Genomic DNA, 18,076 nt, shown 5'->3' on the forward strand with positions numbered 1-18,076 from the left:
TCTTACAGTGCTGTTCCCAAAGACAAGGACAGACAGTGCTTTAAACTGCGCCAGGGTATCGATAAGAAGATTGTCATCTGTGTGCAGCAAACAGCTAACAAAGAACTTGCCATTGAAAGGTAAACATGTCCTTTATGTTTACTTTAAATAGGAGTTCTGTTTTCTTATCTGTCTAGTAGAATAGTCATACACTTTATTAAAATTTTACCTGTAAAGTATATCGACCTCTTGGTTATTCTTTTGTACTTATCATAGTGTTTCTTACTCTTGAAATCACTCTCATAAATCTTTAATACTGCTGATCTCTAGTGTGTGATAATAAAAGACAAAATTGGCTTAGCTCAGGTAAAGATAATTATGATGACAATATTGGTTTTATTTTAAGTTATGTTATTAGTTTTATCAAAAATTTACATCAGTCTTTTTCTTTTTCTTTTAAACAGGTGCTTCGGTCTTCTCCTTAGCCCAGGAAAAGATGTCCGAAATAGTGATATGCACTTGTTGGATTTGGTGAGATTTTTTTGTTGTTGTTATGTGTTCTTTTGGTTGTGATTGGTTTTTATTAAAGTCTATAATCTATTTCTACTCTATTAGTATATTATTTTACTTTATCACATTAGACTCAAAACATGTTTTATATATATAAACACTTATATAAAAGTGTTCATGTAAGCTATAAAGCAGTGCACAAAGATGAGGGAATTTTTTTATTCCTGACATGGGATTTACAAGTCTAATCTTGAATATGTAGGTCAGCCTTCATGTCTTGACCTGTGTAGTGGGAATAATATTTTTTATTAGTTAGGATTGATGTAAGAATCAAACTGTCACATCCTTTATTTTACATGTAGGAACCAGGCACAGTGGCACATGCATTTAATCCAAGCACTTGGAAGACAGAGACAGGCAGCTCTGAGTTTGAGGCCAACCTGGACTACAGAGTGAGTTCCAGGACAGCGAGGGCTACACAGAGAAGCCCTGTCTCAAAAATTAAAACAACAACAACAACAAAAAAACCCAAGTAGGAGTAATTGTAGCATATGCCTGTAATATCCCTTGGGAGGTAGAGGCAATCACATAGTATAAGACCTTATTTTAAAAGAAAAAAATCAAATTTAAAAAAATGAAATAAAAAAATGCAAGTAGTAGGAGGTATTATTATTGCTACTATATGAAAATCATTATTTGCAAAACTAAAAATTATAAATTTCACCAATGATTTATATGTATTTATCTTATACATAACTTTAAGAACAGTTATGCAAATAATTGATGTGTTAATCTTAGCTATAATCATTCACATGCATCTCTCTCTGCCTTTAAACAGATCTCTGATACTTGAGCAGCTTTACTCAAGGCTACATACATCAATGCCTTCTCTGTTCCATAGCACTGTTGAGTAGAAGGCTGTTTTCTTCTCTTGAGTTTCAATATAAAATATGAAACAAGATGCCACATGAAAAGCTGTCTACACTATGGATGGTGCCTGTAGTAATAAATGATGCCTTTGATAGTGGATAATCCATAAATCTAATTGACTATAGTGGCCGTGTTTATTTGGCTGTTGACATTGTACATGTCAGGAAGAAAAGACATAGAATTGAATGCTAAACACCATAAATTATTGATAGCATAAAATATTAATAGTTAGAGTCATTATTAATAGCATAGGAGTCCAGAAACTAGTCTTGAATCATGTCCTCCACTAATCAAATTTTGTACTCCAGTTGCTAATATGAAAATTAGGTTTATTTATTTCAGATCATCAAGATAAAAATGAATATAAGGTTTTAGAGGGCCATTCAGATTTCATTAATGGTTTGCTGTTTCATCCCAGAGAAGGCCAAGCAATTGCAAGTGTGAGTAATTACTGTATCTGCAGTGATGAACTTGAAGGAAGGCAAAGAACTCATTGTGTTCTCTCCTCTGGAAGGAGTGTGCTGGCATCCTGAAGAAGTTTTAAGTTGATGGTTGCAGAGGCAAATGGCAGTAGTCTGGTTTTATGCTTTTGCAGCATAATTTGTCCCTTGAATCAGAACAGATACCATTAATGTCAGTACACTGGTACTTCAGAAACACCCTCAAAGTTGAAGTAATTACAGGAAGCAGTTGATTAATTTGGGATATAACATGGTCAGATATACTTTTCACATGGACCACTCTATTTAGTTATTTTCAGGTGGTCTTCAATTAATAGAACTTGGTTGAAACCACTGCTTTTTCTGGTACATGTCAAATCAGTTTCAAATCACTCTGTCTTCATTGATTTTGAGACATTGTCATCCCCTTCTTTCTTAGCATAGAACTCTCCAACAGTGTGCAGTTTGGAAGAGACCACAGCAGTTGTTGTGGGTAACTTGAAACGTAAAGTCTTTGCTGCACTTCAGATTCCTGTATGCGTTCAGAAAATTCCGTGACACACACACATATATAAATATACTATAAACTCTAAAAAACCAGTTCAATCCTTATTAAAGTTATGTATTTGAACTCCTAGTTTTTAAAAGCCTCAAGATGAGGGTTATTTGACTTGGCATTAAGGTCTGTGTTTACTCTTTCTTTTAGGAGTCTATGGGCAAAAGTTCAGATGGAAAGTCATATGTTATTACTGGAAGCTGGAATCCGAAGTCCCCACATTTTCAAGTTGTGAATGAAGAAACTCCTAAAGGTAGTGCAGAATTTTTTTTTTAGGACTTATTTATTCTTATTTTAATGTATGGATGTTTTGGTTACATGTATGTCTGTACAACACCTTCATGCCTGGTGCCAACAGAGGTGAGAAGAGAGGGTCAAATCTCTTGAAACTGCAATTACAGATAATTATGCTGCATTGTGGGTGCTGGGAATTAAACTTAGGTCCTCCAAACGAGTATCAAGTCCTCTTAAACACTGAACTGCCACTGAGATCATACTGTTTTGTTTTAGTTTAGGATTTTGGGTTTTGAGACATGGTCTCTGTGTAGCCCTGACTGTCCTGGAACTTACTAGGGTAGTCCAAACTTACCTCAAATTTGCAGAGATCTCTTGCCTTTCAAGCACCAAGATTAATGTGTGTTCAACCACCACACCTGGACTGGCCTTTGACATTTTTGACATACACATTTTTTTAATTAGGAAATCTTGATGAAACAATTTAAATAATTCTTGAGGTTCTTACTAAATTTAACCTAAAAATCGTAAAATTTTTGCTCATTTTTCTTTTCTTCTCCTCTCTTCCTTTTTCCCTTCCCTTTTTTCATCATATTTATGTATGTGTGTGGATGTGTGTATATGTATGTATGCATGTATGTTTACGTGTTGGGGAGGGGAGTGTTAGCCAGGGTGCATGTGGAGGTCAGTGAGAGTTGGTCCTCTTCAAGTATTGATCTGGGAATTGAACTCAGGTCATGAGCCTTTTCCTCCTGAGCCCTCACTGATGGCATCTCTGATTTCTTTTTTTTTTTTTTTTTTTTTTTTTTTTGTTCTTTTTTTGGAGCTGGGGACCGAACCCAGAGCCTTGCGCTTCCTAGGCAAGCGCTCTACCACTGAGCTAAATCCCCAACCCCGCATCTCTGATTTCTTATAAGCAGACTTCTAAATTTAGTTTTATAGAAATAAACCCTGTATATATGGTTAAAAATTCAAAGGATTATATATAGAGAAAAGTCATCTGTCATAGTTCATTCCCACAAAGAGAATCTATAGCTGTTTCTTAGGTTGCTTCAGAGATAGTTTCTGCAGGAATAGTTTTCTAAGTCAGCCTACTGAATACTGCATAAACAACTTTTCTCATCCAAGCATGGTAGTACACACTTTTAATCCCAACACTTAGGAGGTAGAGGCAAGTAGATTTCATAAGTTAAGGGCCAGCCTGGTCTACAAAGTGAGTTCCAAAACAGCCAGAGCTCAGAAAATAACCTTGTCTTAAAAAATTAGAAAAGAAAGAAAGGAACAAAACAAATGAAAATATGATGCTATATGTAACATTCCTGAATGTTGTTTTTTAGTCATTATGTTATTTATAAATGGATAAAGGATATAAGCAGCTCTAAAGAATGGAATGCCTTGCTGGGTGTGGTAGTGCACTCTGGAGGCTGAAGCAGGCAGATCTCTGTGAGTCTAGGTCAGGCTGGACTATAGTAGTGGCAAACTGTTTTTTTCAAAAGTTATTATTAGCCACATTTAGGACTTGAGAATTTACAGTATTTGTAAAGGTGACTAAGAGACTTACAGCACTTTTGCAGATACTCTGGCTATACATTTTCTACTACTGTACTACTACTTCTAATCCTACTTCTGGGATACTACCTAGGCTCAGAGTTCTTAGTGGAAAATGATTTCAGTTACTTGTCTGGTTTACTGACAGTATTTTTATTGTTCATCTTAAGATATCTTGAATACTTATAATAAGAACAATTACTTAAGTGATTACATATGTTTTGTCTCGTTTCTCCCTCTCTAGATAAAGTGCTGTTCATGACAACAGCTGTGGATTTGGTGATAACAGAAGTACAGGAACCTGTTCGATTTCTTCTAGAGACAAAAGTTCGAGTATGCTCACCTAATGAAAGGTTATTCTGGCCCTTCAGCAAACGGAGCACTACTGAGAACTTCTTTCTGAAACTGAAGCAGGTACGTGACCAGGGTGCCTAGAGGATAAGGAAGGAGGACCACACCTGAGGCTGGCTGAGGACTTATTGTTAGAGCTTCCAAACAGCCATATGCCTTTTTAGTGTACCAAGAAGGGAAATCAGTTCTTAGCTTTTGTTCACATTGTATAATCTTCACCTTTCCTGAAGCTGCAGGGTTCCTTATATCCTCATTGACCTGATTCTGAAGAATATTTAGCATTCCTCAAGTTGTGGATATGAGAAAAGTATGTCCTTATATGTCTTCATACAAACATCTTTTTCATTTCATTCAATATGGTGTTTTACACTGAATGTAGGGTTCTTTTTACTTCAGGCTATTGAAGGGGTTTTTGATTTTTGGTTTTTTAATTTTATACTTGTATTTTTTCATTTCTGGAATTTCCAACTAATTCTTTGTTGTGCTTTTCTTTTGTTTAGTGGGATTTGTTTTCTTCTAAAATTTTTGTTATTGTTATTTTTTGAGCAGATTTTCTTTGACACAATTGAGCGTAACATACAATAGCTCCTTCAAAACTCACTGAATGATCCTTAAGGAACAATGAGTAACATCTTCTTAATTTGTCTGTGTTGTAATTTCAGATAAATTATGTGTGACCATTTACATTGTGTTGTGTTCTTGTTTTCTTTTTTTTCTTAGATGCCAGTTAACTTTTACAGGAGTCAATTGCTCTGTCTTTTCTGCAATGGCAGTAGTTGAAATATGGTGTGTTCTTTAGCCTTACTTGGCTCTCAATTTTCCCACCATACTTTAGTTCTTATTTTTTTAATCTCTTTGTGGCTACTTCTGCTATTGCTATTATCTCCTTGTACCTCTCCCCCTCCTCCTCCATTGTTTCTCCCTTATTTCTTTTCCTTTTCTTCCTTTACCCTCCTTTATTCTTGTTGAACAATTACTCTTCCACTGACCCTCAGCATCAGCCCCACCTCTACTCTACTTTTCTGTGTAGCCACAGTCCTGGGAAAAAGTCTTGGTCCTAGTTGACCTAAATTGCTAATTTGAGTTCTCATCTCTTTTTACCTTTCTGCAGCATTTGACATACGTGATCTCTTCTTTCTCATTAAATATCCATTCCTCTCTTCATTTCTAGGCCATCTCAGACCTACCCCACCCTCAAAGGTTATACTTACCTGCCTACCTTTAGTCTTGCAGTTCATGGCTATTATCAAATAGTTTCTTAGGGCAAGAATTTTACTCTTATTCCTTCTGCCCCCCGTATCTATTGTTTGAGGATACCCTGTTCACTCTCAAGGCGTACCCTAAGTCTGACCACTTCTCTGCACCTCAATTCATTGTCATCATTTCTCACGTATATCATGCTGATAACCTTTTTAGTCATCTCTCTGTTTCTGTCTTTGTCCCCTATGATTTATTCTAAACATTCCTGCTTTAGGTCAGATCATTTTTTTTTCTACTCCAAACACCTATTCTTTTTTTTAAATCCATAATCCTTATCAATTATTATCCTACTATTAATCAGATTGTAGCTGACGTGCTGCTTCCTAGGTTCTGCAAATATGTCTTTCTCTTCCTTTTCCTGGCACAGTCTTCTCTAGGCATGTTCTCGAGGACTCAGTCTTCAGCTGTTTCTTGTCAACTACTCCTTCCTGAAATGCTTTCCTCTGGATTATACTGGGTAATGCTCACCTCTGCATCCTTCTCCCCCCCCCCCCCCCATTTAGTACAGTGAGCAAGCAAGTGAGTGTGAGCATGTGTGTGTATTTGTAATATGACATGTATATAACCAGCAGTCATTTTTTATGCTATAGTATATATCATGTAATATATTTTGTGTTTCTTGGCCATTTTATAATCTCTACTAAAGCAGTATTCACTGATTTATCCTAAGGACTTAGAACATAGTAGTTCTCAGTGTTGGGGTCCAAAACAACCCAGGTAGTCACAAGAGTCCAGCTAGGCAGCAAAACTTACACAAACATAGACGCTCACTGTATTTTTGAGCATTCATCCTGGTAAGTATTTAAGCAGATGACAGATGTGTATGGAACTCAGTCCCTTACTGATCTATCAGGGCCACAAAACAGACCTGGGAGCGGAACTCTGACCCTGATCCAGAATGTAGTAGCAGTGTGTTTTAAGCTCAAAACCTACAAGTGTCTCTGCCAAATCACAGCTTTTATCAATCAGAATCTTTGTCCTTTCGTTGTTAGAAACAGTCATTATGTTTGGGGAACAAAAAAAGGATGAGGAGGGGCTAGCCATCTGGAAAGCTCTCCTAGAGCTTGGAAACTTGAACTTAATTTCACCATATGATCAAAATGGAGTCTGAAAACAAAATGACAGTACTTAAGATAAGTCTTACTTGTTTGATCCCAATATCAGTAATTATTTTTATTCATTTCAGTATTTGATGAATTGAGTTTAAATACTTGTAACTTTGACTTTCTAGTATACAAAATTCAAATTAAAATATTATGTGTGTTTACTTCAGAGTACAATGTGCTATGCATATAAATGTTGAATCTATTATATCTGTCTTAGTTTGGGTTTTACTGCTGTGAATAGACACCATGACCAAGACAGTTCTTATAAAGGACAACATTTAATTGGGGCTGGCTTAAAGATTCAGAGTTTCAGTCCATTATTATTAAGACAGGAGCATGGCAGCTTTAAGGCAGGCCTGGCACAAGAGGAGCTAAGAGTTCAACATCTTGTTATGAAGACAAACAGGAGAAGACTGGCATCCTCAGGCAGCTAGGAGGAGAGTCTCAAATACCACCCCCACAGTGACCCACTTCTTCCAACAAGCCACACTACTCCAACAAGGCCATACTTCTAAATGGTGCCATTAGCTGGGCCAAGCATATTCAAACCACTACAATATCCAAATTAGTTCTGATGAGTATATTTAGACAAAATCAAACAGAGTTGGAACTGCGTTTCTTTCCAGCATTGTCTGTTTCCATAGGAATAAGAGATTAGCATAAGATCAGCCATCTAGGTTTAACCAGTGGCTAGCTTTATGACTTGAACACCTTTCTTCAACTTTGTCTCTTTTTACTGAATTCTAAGTTGGCAACAATAATAGAGTCTACCTCATACTATTACTGTGACAATTATGGAAAGTCCTGTCAAGTTTGGATTGGAGATTCACTGCATTTTGGTTGAGATGTAGTATGAACCTCTTGGAATGTGACTAAACCAGAAAACTCTGTTGTAAAATGATAACATTGTTTAACACTTAATTATTTACCCATTTGGAAAGCCTTATTCCATTGAGGTCAGCCTCAAACCCACAATCCTATCTGCCTGAGTTACCTGAGTGTTGTGAGATGCAGTCTGTGCCACACTACCAACACATGTTTAGATGGGAGAACAGCACCCAGGGAGTCAAACCAGCTCCCAAGCATTATTGCACATTTAGGGAGTAAGGGGGAATAGTTCCTAAAAGGTCTACAGTGACTCTAGAGAAATGTCTCAGTACTTAAGAGTACTGTGTACACTTCCAGAGGATCTGAGTTCAATTCCTAGTACTCACATGGTGATGTCTAACTATCTGCAAGTCCAGTTACAGGGGGTCCAGCTCCCTCCTCTGGAATCTCAGTCACTTTGTACACATGGATTGAAAAAAGTGTCTGGAGTAAGAGGCAATAAATAAAAATTAATTGCATTATGGGTTTGTTTGTTTGTTTGTTTTTTTGCATGAATTTATGTTTGTTTTAAGTTTCTTTAAAGTTCTGGTTTATCAGTCTTACGTTAGTGGACATAAAGTAACTCTCCTGATTCTGCATTTTCTTTTCCTTGGGATTTTTCTGTTGTACTGAAGTTAAGAACTGCATGACCAGCTGGGATGGAAAGATGGCTCTGTGCTTAAGAACACTTGTTCTTCTTTTTTTTTTTCCCGGAGCTGGGGACCGAACCCAGGGCTTTGTGCTTGCTAGGCAAGTGCTCTACCACTGAGCTAAATCCCCAACCCCCACTTGTTCTTGCAGAGGACCCGTGTCCACTCCCCAGCACCCGCATGGAAGCTACAGCCACATAACAATCCATAACTCAGTTCTGGCTTCTGTGGACACTAGGCATGCATGTTGTATTACATATATACATGTAGGCAAAACATTGAAAATTGCAGATGTTTGTTTTAAAAGACTAAGTTTCCAGGAATATTATTCTTTTGGTTGGATATAGACTATGTCTTCATGGAATTTTTTAACTCTATGAAGAGATTAAAATATATATTTTATGTTATTCTAGTGCTGTTAGCTTAACTTTTTTTAAGCTATAATGACGAATTGTTAGGATAAATTGGCCAGAATTATACCTATAAAATAGTTTAATGGATTATTCTATGCTCCTCTCTGAAAGTTCTAAAGAGAAGCTGAATTTCCAACATTTTCTTTGTGAAAAAGCAGTTGTGAGAAAGCTGATAGGGTAACAGGAAGTTCTTAATACTTTGTAATTTTATCCTTTTTGAATAAGTCTATCTGATGTGGTGTGGGGTTGTCAGGCAAAATTAGGAGTGGGGAAATGTTGGTAGATGGTAAAGAATTGGGACATTTTTCTGTCTTGCAACCCTCATACCAAACTGTTAATTTTATGTGAACTATAAAGATAACTTTAAACATGTTTTATTGTATTAAATACTTGTAAATAATATTAATCTTACCTTTTATAACTTCATATTCCTGTTAGAGCTTTACTGGCTACTGTATGTAGTGTGTACCTTTGACAGCCATCTAGTAAGCGTATGTACCATTCGCATGGAAGAGGAAACTGTTGCCCTGAAATGTAAAACGACACAGTTTACAGAATGGTTCTGAACACAGTCTTCTTCAGCCTTCTGAGTGTGGGCCAGGATTCTTCCACAGAATGCTAGTTTTGTCTATTTAAAAATAAATAAATATAAATATATGTAATTTTAGGGAGGGGGGAGCTGAAGAAATTATTCAGGGTTTAAAAGCTCTGTCTACTTTTATAGAATATACCTGGGTTGGGTCCCAGCATCAATTCGATGATTCTCTGCTAACTGTAACTTCAGTTCTGGATGATCCAATACCCTCTTCTGACCTTTGTATGTACCAGAATTAGGGGTCTAGCAAGATGTTCCAGCAGGTACAAAGCCTTCCTGCACAAACAAACCTGAAGACCTATATTTGATGACTGGATACCATGTAAAAAAAAAATCCCAATGTCATTGAACATCTGTAATCCCACAACTAAAGCTAGAGGGGAGAGGGACAGGAGAATAGTCCAGAAGCTAGCAGTGTGGCAGAAGCCACTAGATAGTAGGAAAAAACTGACTTCTCAAAACTGTCTTCTGACTTCAAGATCTGCACTTAAACATAATAACAATTTCTTTATTGCCAGATAAACTATAGAGTTAATCTTGTACATAATTGTTACTTTGCAAATGAAGTTAGAATCGGCAGAAAACGTCATAGAGATAAGTAATTAATATAGCCATAACTGATAACCTGATCTGCTTGTTCCTATTATATCTGCCAAATTTGGGGATTGGGAAGATGGCTCAGTGGCTAAGAGTACCTGCTGAACAAGCATGAATATCTCAGTTTGAATTCCTAGCACTCAGGTAAAATGGTGGTCATGACTCCCACACGCCTGTAACCCCATGTTTGAGAGTATGAAGCAAACCTGGCCGAAATGGTGAGATTCAGGTTCAGTGAGAAAGCCATTTTCAATGAAATATGGTGAAGAGTGATAGAGCAGAATGACAAGTCCTGTTCTGAATGACCGACCTCTCTCTCTCTCTCTCGCTCTCGCTCTCTCGCTCTCTCGCTCTCTCTCGCTCTCTCTCTCTCTCACATATACAAACACATACACCACACACACACCACTTTCATATACTTCACATGTATACCACAATACAACACATGTTCATGCATGTCAAACATGACACATGCATATAACACACATATACCACAGGCATAACATATCATATACCACACACACCACACACATACATATACCTCAGACATGACACATTCATATACTATACATATGTAACACACACACATACACACACACGTGTACACACAAGTTTATAAAACAATTTTTTTAAGAAAGAAAAAAGTACATCTTATAATGTTTTCTTTTAGTGGAGTCACTGATGTGTGAGATTTTGTTCCATTCTCCACATTCTCTTTCATTGCCATTGTCACCTTAAAGATTGGCTGAGTCTAAGGTTAGATGGCCTGTTTCAGGAGAAGGCACTTAAGAATCTCGGTGGTACAGTGGTGACTATGGCAAGTTTTATCTTCTATTAAACGATGGCAAACATTTCTCATGTCTAATGGTAACTTTCCCTTTTTTGTGTATTTCCTATTAACATCATTTAGTTATTTTTTTCCTCTTTATTTGTGTGTGTGTGCATGTGTGCTCACATGCGTGTGAGCATGTGTTTAGATACCATCTCAAACCAGGGTAAACTCTGCCTTCTACGTACTGGGGATTATAGGTTATTTATGTATTTATTAGGTCAACCGCTTTAGATATGGTATTTCCCCCACTTTTACTAGTCTTTAGTTTTAGTGAGTCTTCTAGAGTTTACCATATAGTTTCTTTTTATATATTTGAATTTATCAAGTTTTCCTTTTAAAGCTTCTGAATTTGGCATAAAAATTGGAAAGTTTAAAATACTTTTCACACTTTCCTATTACTGTCATGATGTTTCTAGATCTCTGATTTATTAGTGTAGTGATCCTCTGTACAACAGTAAAATGTGGGTCTGACTTTCTCTCCTATGGGCCATCTAGTTGTTCATGTGAAATTCATTAACTATTACACTGTTCAGTGGTTTGTGATGCACCCTTTATTCAGTTTACTTCTTGGTCCATTTAGTAAAGCATTGGTGTCAAAGACTTTATGTCCTTGTATCAGGTAGGTCACCTTTCATTCAGCAGATAGTTCTGTGTTTATGGGCTTTCCTAGTAATATTTGTTTTTCAGATAAACATTACCACTAGGGGGATGGACAGACAGTCCAGTCAGAGTCTCAGTCTGTGTCTCTCTCTCTCTCTCTCTCTCTCTCTCTCTCTCTCTCTCTCTCTCTCTCTCTCTCTCATCCCAGCACTCAGGAGGCAGAGGCAGGAAGATCTCTTGAGTCTAAGGCCAGCCTGGTCTACAAAGTAAGTTCCAGGACAACCAAGGCTACATAGAGAAATAGTATCATGGGGAGGTAGGGGAGTTGCATATCTCCTAGACCTGTAGGCCACTTTGTAACTGCACAGAGCCAGAGCCCTTTACTAATAATAAGCAGCTGTGTTAGAGACAAATATATTTGTCTAGAAAACTAAGCAACCCTAGAAGCAGTTGTTAAACTAATCAGATATTCTGCGATCTGGCTTGGCAAGGTGTGTTGTGCTTACTCTGTGGTCGTGCTTGGCCTCTACTGGCAATGCAACAGGGACTCCTGACCTTTAGGCTAAGACTTCAGGATGATGGGAAAGACCATATTGCTGTCATCTCAGCCTTATTCCTAAGAGTGAAGTAAGGCTTCTAATGGAAAGCCAAGTAGAGGTCAGGGTGGTCTGCTCCAGTGTTCCTGTACCTGTAGATGTCCTTGTCCCCCACCCGTCTGCTAGGCTGTGTGCCTTTCTGTGCTGTCAGCACCCTTTCTCATGCTTCTTGCAGGGTACCTCTACCTGTCCTCCTCATTCACAGTTCATTTTCTCTTCTCCAACTGATAGTAATAGGGATAGTAAGGTGCTCAAAATATGTATTATGCTGACAGAATTGTATATGTCTCTGATTTTTTTTAATCAAGCCCATATAGACTGTTTGTGGTGCTTGCCTAAAAGTAAAAGCCAGAGTGTAGGCTGAGGTTACTTGGCAAAAGTTGTTGGGAATTTATTGATGTCTTTCCTGCTGTTCATCTCCACATACTGTCCTCCTACCCAGCTTTGGGGTTAAGGAAATCTTCTGCATACTGTTGGCACTAAGCAAAAGAAGGAAAGGATTTTCTTAGTACTAACCTTTTAGAATGTAGTGATGATTTTGATATGTGGTTTTAAGTAGGAAACTGAAGACACCTTAAATTTATTGGAAAAACACAGGACATTTGACTTTCACATTGACTAAATATTGGTGATTAAATATCTGATGATTTATTTTAATGACAGATAAAATTATAATACGGCAATCTCAGTTAAAATGTTTTCTTAAAAGGTTGGGTTTTTTGTTTGTGTTTTCCTGGTTTTAGAGACAAGACCTCTATGTAGACTGGCTGGATTTGAACTCACAGAGTTCAAAGCAGGGAACAGCCTGCTTCCTGTTCCCATATGCTGGGATTAAAACTGTCTACCACCATGCCAGGGCCTTAACTTTACTTTTCTACTTGATAAAGGTTATATTTAACTGGAATTCAAGAAAACGCCATTTATTCTTGCATCCAATACAAAACTAAAAGTGATAATTAAAACAATACATAATACATTCTACATAATACATTCTTTTTTGTCCTCAAGATAAAGCAGAAGGAGAAGAAGAATAATGCTGACACTTTATATGAAGTTGTGTGTTTGGAAAGTGAGTCAGAGAGAGAGAGGAGGAAAACTACAGCCAGTCCTTCAGTTCGCCTGCCACAGTCTGGATCCCAGAGCTCCATGATCCCCTCTCCTCCAGAAGACGATGAAGAAGAGGGTAAGTGTAGAGAGGTTGGTTTGTATATATAAGAAGGTCTGTGCATACTGCTATAACTTCATCTCTATGGGGGACTGGCAGTGGGATGTGGTGTTGGAACTCAGTGAGCACTTATTAGAGGCTCTCACAGGCAAGCAACCAGGAGAAGCTAGAAAATAGTTGCATTATCTGTTCTCTATTCCCACCCCACTCCCAACCCCAGCATTTATTTTGTGTGTATGTTTTATATTTGCACCACAGTGTACCAAAGAAGGTCAGGACAACTTGGTAGGAACCTGCTCTTTCCTTTTACTTTGTGGGTTGAGGGCATTACCCTGAGGTCAACAGGCTTAATAGCAAGCACCTTTCCCAGTGAGCCATCTCACCAACCCACATTTGGGCATTCTTTAAGATACTCGTAATTAGATTTGGAAAATTAGATTTTATAATCTGTTGGTCACTATTTAAAGATAATACAAAGAATTGGGAGCTAGAAGGAAGTTTTTGGCATAGGAAAAAAGAGAACATTTCATAGTGATTGTCATAACAATACAAGGGTTTCATTTTTTTGTTTGTTTGTTTTTCCTCCATCTTTATTAACTTGGGTATTTCTTATTTACATTTCGATTGTTATTTCCTTTCCTGGTTTCCGGGCCAACATCCCCCAACCCCTCCCTCTCCCCTTCTACATGGGTGTTCCCCTCCCCATCCTCCCCCCATTACTGCCCTCCCCACAACAATCCCGTTCACTGGAGGTTCAGTCTTAGCAGGACCAAGGGCTTCCCCTTCCACTGGTGCTCTTACTAGGATATTCATTGCTACCTATGCAGTTGGAGCCCAGGGTCAGTCCATGTATAGTCTTTGGGTAGTGGCTTAGTCCCTGGAAGCTCTGGTTGGTTGGCATTGTTGTTCATATGGGGTCTCAAGCCCCTTCAAGCTCTTCCAGTCCTTTCTAAGATTCCTTCAACAGGGGTCCCGTTCACATTAACAAAAATAAAGAGATTCAAGAAATGATTAACTTTGTTTAAAAAGATAAATACCCATGATTGTATGTACTTTTTCAAGATGGGAATAAGCACTGACTTTTTTCAGTTCTCATTTTTATTTTTTTATGTAAATCCTACTATCTTGTGATTAATCACCTTATGGTCAGTTTTTAGGACTATTAATTTATAATTTCTAATGATTAAATTAGAAATGATTAAATTATTGTGTAGTAGCAAAATGCATGATTCTCATAATCTTCACAGTAAGCCTGAAAACAGAAATTATTATTGTCCTTGTTTTTTCATATAAAGAAGTAGAATAAGAGATAAGTAAATTTGCCAGGCTACACAAATAGAAATTGGCAGTCATAATGTGAATCTGAATTTGTGTGCTTTGAATCTGAGTTGAAGACTGTTATCATCGTCTGCATTTGGCTCTCATAAATCAATGACATGCATAAAGACCCGTGTATTCTTTTTAAAGTTAGATACACTTTGGCATTCCCCTGCCAAACCATTCCAAATTGTCAGCCTGCCTGCCTGCTTTCTTTCCTTAACTTTCCTTTCCTTTTCCTCTTCCCTTTCTTTTCCTTTCCTTTCTTTTAGATTTATTCATGTATTTTATGTATGTATAAGGGTGTTTTGTCTACCTATATGTCTGCACACGAGAAGAAGGCATTGGATTCAAGTTATATAGATGGTTATGAGCCACTATGTGGGTCCTGGGAATAGAACCCAGGACCTCTGGCAGAGTAGCCAGTGCTCTTAACTGCTAAGCTATCCATCCAGCCCCTCAAATTGTGTTTTTCATGGGGACATAGACTATTCTCACTGTTTGAGATTTTATATATCTGGTAGATTTAAAACTTGCAGTTCTCTTTTAGGTCAACATCTTCTACAATGGAAGAATAGGAAAATGTCTACATAAACTTCAATGAGAATCAGCAGTACAAACAACTTAGATTTAAGAAATAATGACTGTCATGCAAGGAAAATGTTCAATCTCCTTTCCATAGAGTTTGAGAAATAAATGCTGGGTGAAAATAAATGTTGGGCCTAGTAAATAATGACATCAGGACTGATAATACCCAACACTAAGTTGTGAAAGAGAGATTCTAGTTCTTTTTTTTTTTTTTTTTTTTTTTTTATTAACTTGAGTATTTCTTATATACATTTCGAGTGTTATTCCCTTTCCCGGTATCCGGGCAAACATCCCCCTCCCCCCTCCCCTTCCTTATGGGTGTTCCCCTCCCAACCCTCCCCCCATTGCCGCCCTCCCCCCCACAGTCTAGTTCACTGGGGGTTCAGTCTTAGCAGGACCCAGGGCTTCCCTTTCCACTGGTGCTCTTACTAGGATATTCATTGCTACCTATGAGGTCAGAGTCCAGGGTCAGTCCATGTATAGTCTTTAGGTAGTGGCTTAGTCCCTGGAAGCTCTGGTTGCTTGGCATTGTTGTACATATGGGGTCTCGAGCCCCTTCAAGCTCTTCCAGTTCTTTCTCTGATTCCTTCAACGGGGGTCCTATTCTCAGTTCAGTGGTTTGCTGCTGGCATTCGCCTCTGTATTTGCTGTATTCTGGCTGTGTCTCTCAGGAGCGATCTACATCCGGCTCCTGTCAGTCTGCACTTCTTAAGGTCTAATGGCACCTGATAGTCTATGGGGAAGGTTGTGAATGCTAGAACATACATTCTGCAGAGAAACAGGAGTCTGTTTGCCCTGTGCTGTTTCCCTAGTGTAGACCACAATATCTAATATGCAGTGGGTACTCAGATAATACAGGCGGGAGGAGTTAAGTCCTAGGATCCACACCTGTAACAGGAAATTTGTGACAAATCTGGAGTGAAGGGATCTTGACTTTCTTTGATCTTCAATCAAAATCTTTCCAGTTCAGCTTTCCCACCAGGAATGCTATTTGCCCCTTTGGAAAAAATGACTATTCTCCACAGAGGTTTCTCACCTAGAGTATATCTGACAAGAAAGCTGAACTTAGAAAGCAATATTCTGACACGTGAAATAACTTCACATTCCCTTTCTCTACCCATAGCCCATGTACCTACTTGGGATTCTGATGACAGATTCCATGGTATTACTGTTGAGATTTATTCAGAGTCCAGAAAGTAGGAGAGAATCGTGGAAGATAGATTTTTAGACTTACCACACCATGTAAAATGTAAATTTTTCTTGACATTACAGAGATTTCATTGTATAAATAGGTTCACCAGTGACACCCAGCACATTTTAGTACATTTTTTATGTCTTCTATCACAGGTTGTATGTGGTGGATGTTGTAATAAATGAGAAGTTACATAGTAGTATCGTTCTGGCATACGAACGAATTTGGTGGAAATGGTCCTTAGTGTCGTGAGCCTTCGTTATTCACTTACAGAAGTATTTCATTTATAGTCAGTCTGTCTTCCCCTTGTCTCACGATCAAAACTATGAAAGTATCCAAAATACTAACAGTGTAGGAAGTTTAATAATAGGTGTCAAACATTTATGAGCTTCATTTTAAAGTTGCTGCTTTGTAGTAGTTCTGTCTGAAGGGGGAGTACATGGTAAATGCTCTTCTCACAGTTTTGCTCAGTGAGGAGGGAAGAGGACAAGTACTATAGTACCCAGTTAATGAGAATGTAAATTTTTAGAACTGTTTGAAAAGACCATTGGCTTACAGAAGCTTTGTAATTTTATGAGGTCCCATTTGTCGATTTTTGATCTTAGAGTGAAAGCCATTGGTGTTCTGTTCGGAAAATTTTCCCCTGTGCCTATGTGTTCAAGGCTCTTCCCCACTTTTTCTTCTGTGAGTTTGAGTGTATCTGGTTTTATGTGGAGGTCCTTGATCCACTTGGACTTGATCTTTATACAGGGCGATAGGTCGATTTGCATTCTTCTACATGCTGACCTCCAGTTGAACCAGCACCATTTGTTAAAAATGCTCTTTTTTCCATTGGATGGCTTTAGCTCCTTTGTCAAAGATCAAGTGGCTATAGGTGTGTGGGTTCATTTCTGGGTCTTCAATTCTATTCCATTGATCTACCTGCTTGTCTCTGTACCACTACCATACAGTTTTTTTCACTATTACTCTGTAATATAGCTTGAGGTCAGGGATGGTGATTCTCCCAGAAGTTCTTTTATTGTTGAGGATAGTTTTTGCTATTCTGGATTTTTTGTTCTTCCAAATGAATTTATAAATTGCCCTTTCTAACTCTATGGAGAATTGAGTTGGAATTTTGATGGCAATTGCATTGAATCTGAAGATTGGGGAAAGACCCTTTACCAATCCTACATCCAATAGAGGGTTAATATCCAATATATTCGAAGAACTCAAGAAGTTAGACTCCAGAGAACCAAATAACCCTACTAAAAATGGGGTGCAGAGCTAAACAAAGAATTCTCAGCTGAGGAATACCTAAAGAAATGTTCAACATCCTTAGTCATCAGGAAAATGCAAATCAAAACAACTCTGAGATTCTACCTCACACCAGTCAGAATGGCTAAGATCAAAAACTCAGGTGACAACAGATGCTGGCGAGGATGTGGACAAAGAGGAACACTCACTCCTTCATTGTTGGTGGGATTGTAAGCTGGTACAACCATTCTGGAAATCAGTCTGGAGGTTCCTTAGAAAATTGGACATAAAAAATTGGACCTGAGGACCCAGATATACCATTCCTATATATACCCAATAGATGTTCCAACATATAACAAAGACACATGCTCCAGTGTGTTCATACCAGCCTTATTTATAATAGCCAGAAGCTGGAAAGAACCCAGATGCCCTTCAACAGAGGAATGGATACAGAAAATGTGGTACATCTACACAATGGAATACTACTCTGCTACTAAAAACAATGGCTTCATGAAAT

General features: G+C 38.0%; 1 protein-coding gene across 7 annotated transcripts in view; it reads left to right on the plus strand.

Annotated features, from left to right (window-relative positions):
- The window catches only part of Rabgap1 (RAB GTPase activating protein 1), a 118,012-nt gene that overhangs the window by 34,950 nt on the left and 64,986 nt on the right, over positions 1-18,076 (plus strand). For all 7 annotated transcript variants that reach the window (XM_039105274.2, NM_001107841.1, XM_039105276.2 and 4 more), the window contains 5 exons: positions 9-119; positions 444-510; positions 2,566-2,668; positions 4,442-4,611; positions 13,073-13,247. In XM_039105274.2, the coding sequence (XP_038961202.1) occupies positions 9-119; positions 444-510; positions 2,566-2,668; positions 4,442-4,611; positions 13,073-13,247 (626 nt within the window). The remainder of the gene's footprint in view (positions 1-8; positions 120-443; positions 511-2,565; positions 2,669-4,441; positions 4,612-13,072; positions 13,248-18,076) is intronic.

This window comes from Rattus norvegicus, chromosome 3 (genome assembly GCF_036323735.1).
Source record: "Rattus norvegicus strain BN/NHsdMcwi chromosome 3, GRCr8, whole genome shotgun sequence".
NCBI lineage: Eukaryota > Metazoa > Chordata > Mammalia > Rodentia > Muridae > Rattus > Rattus norvegicus.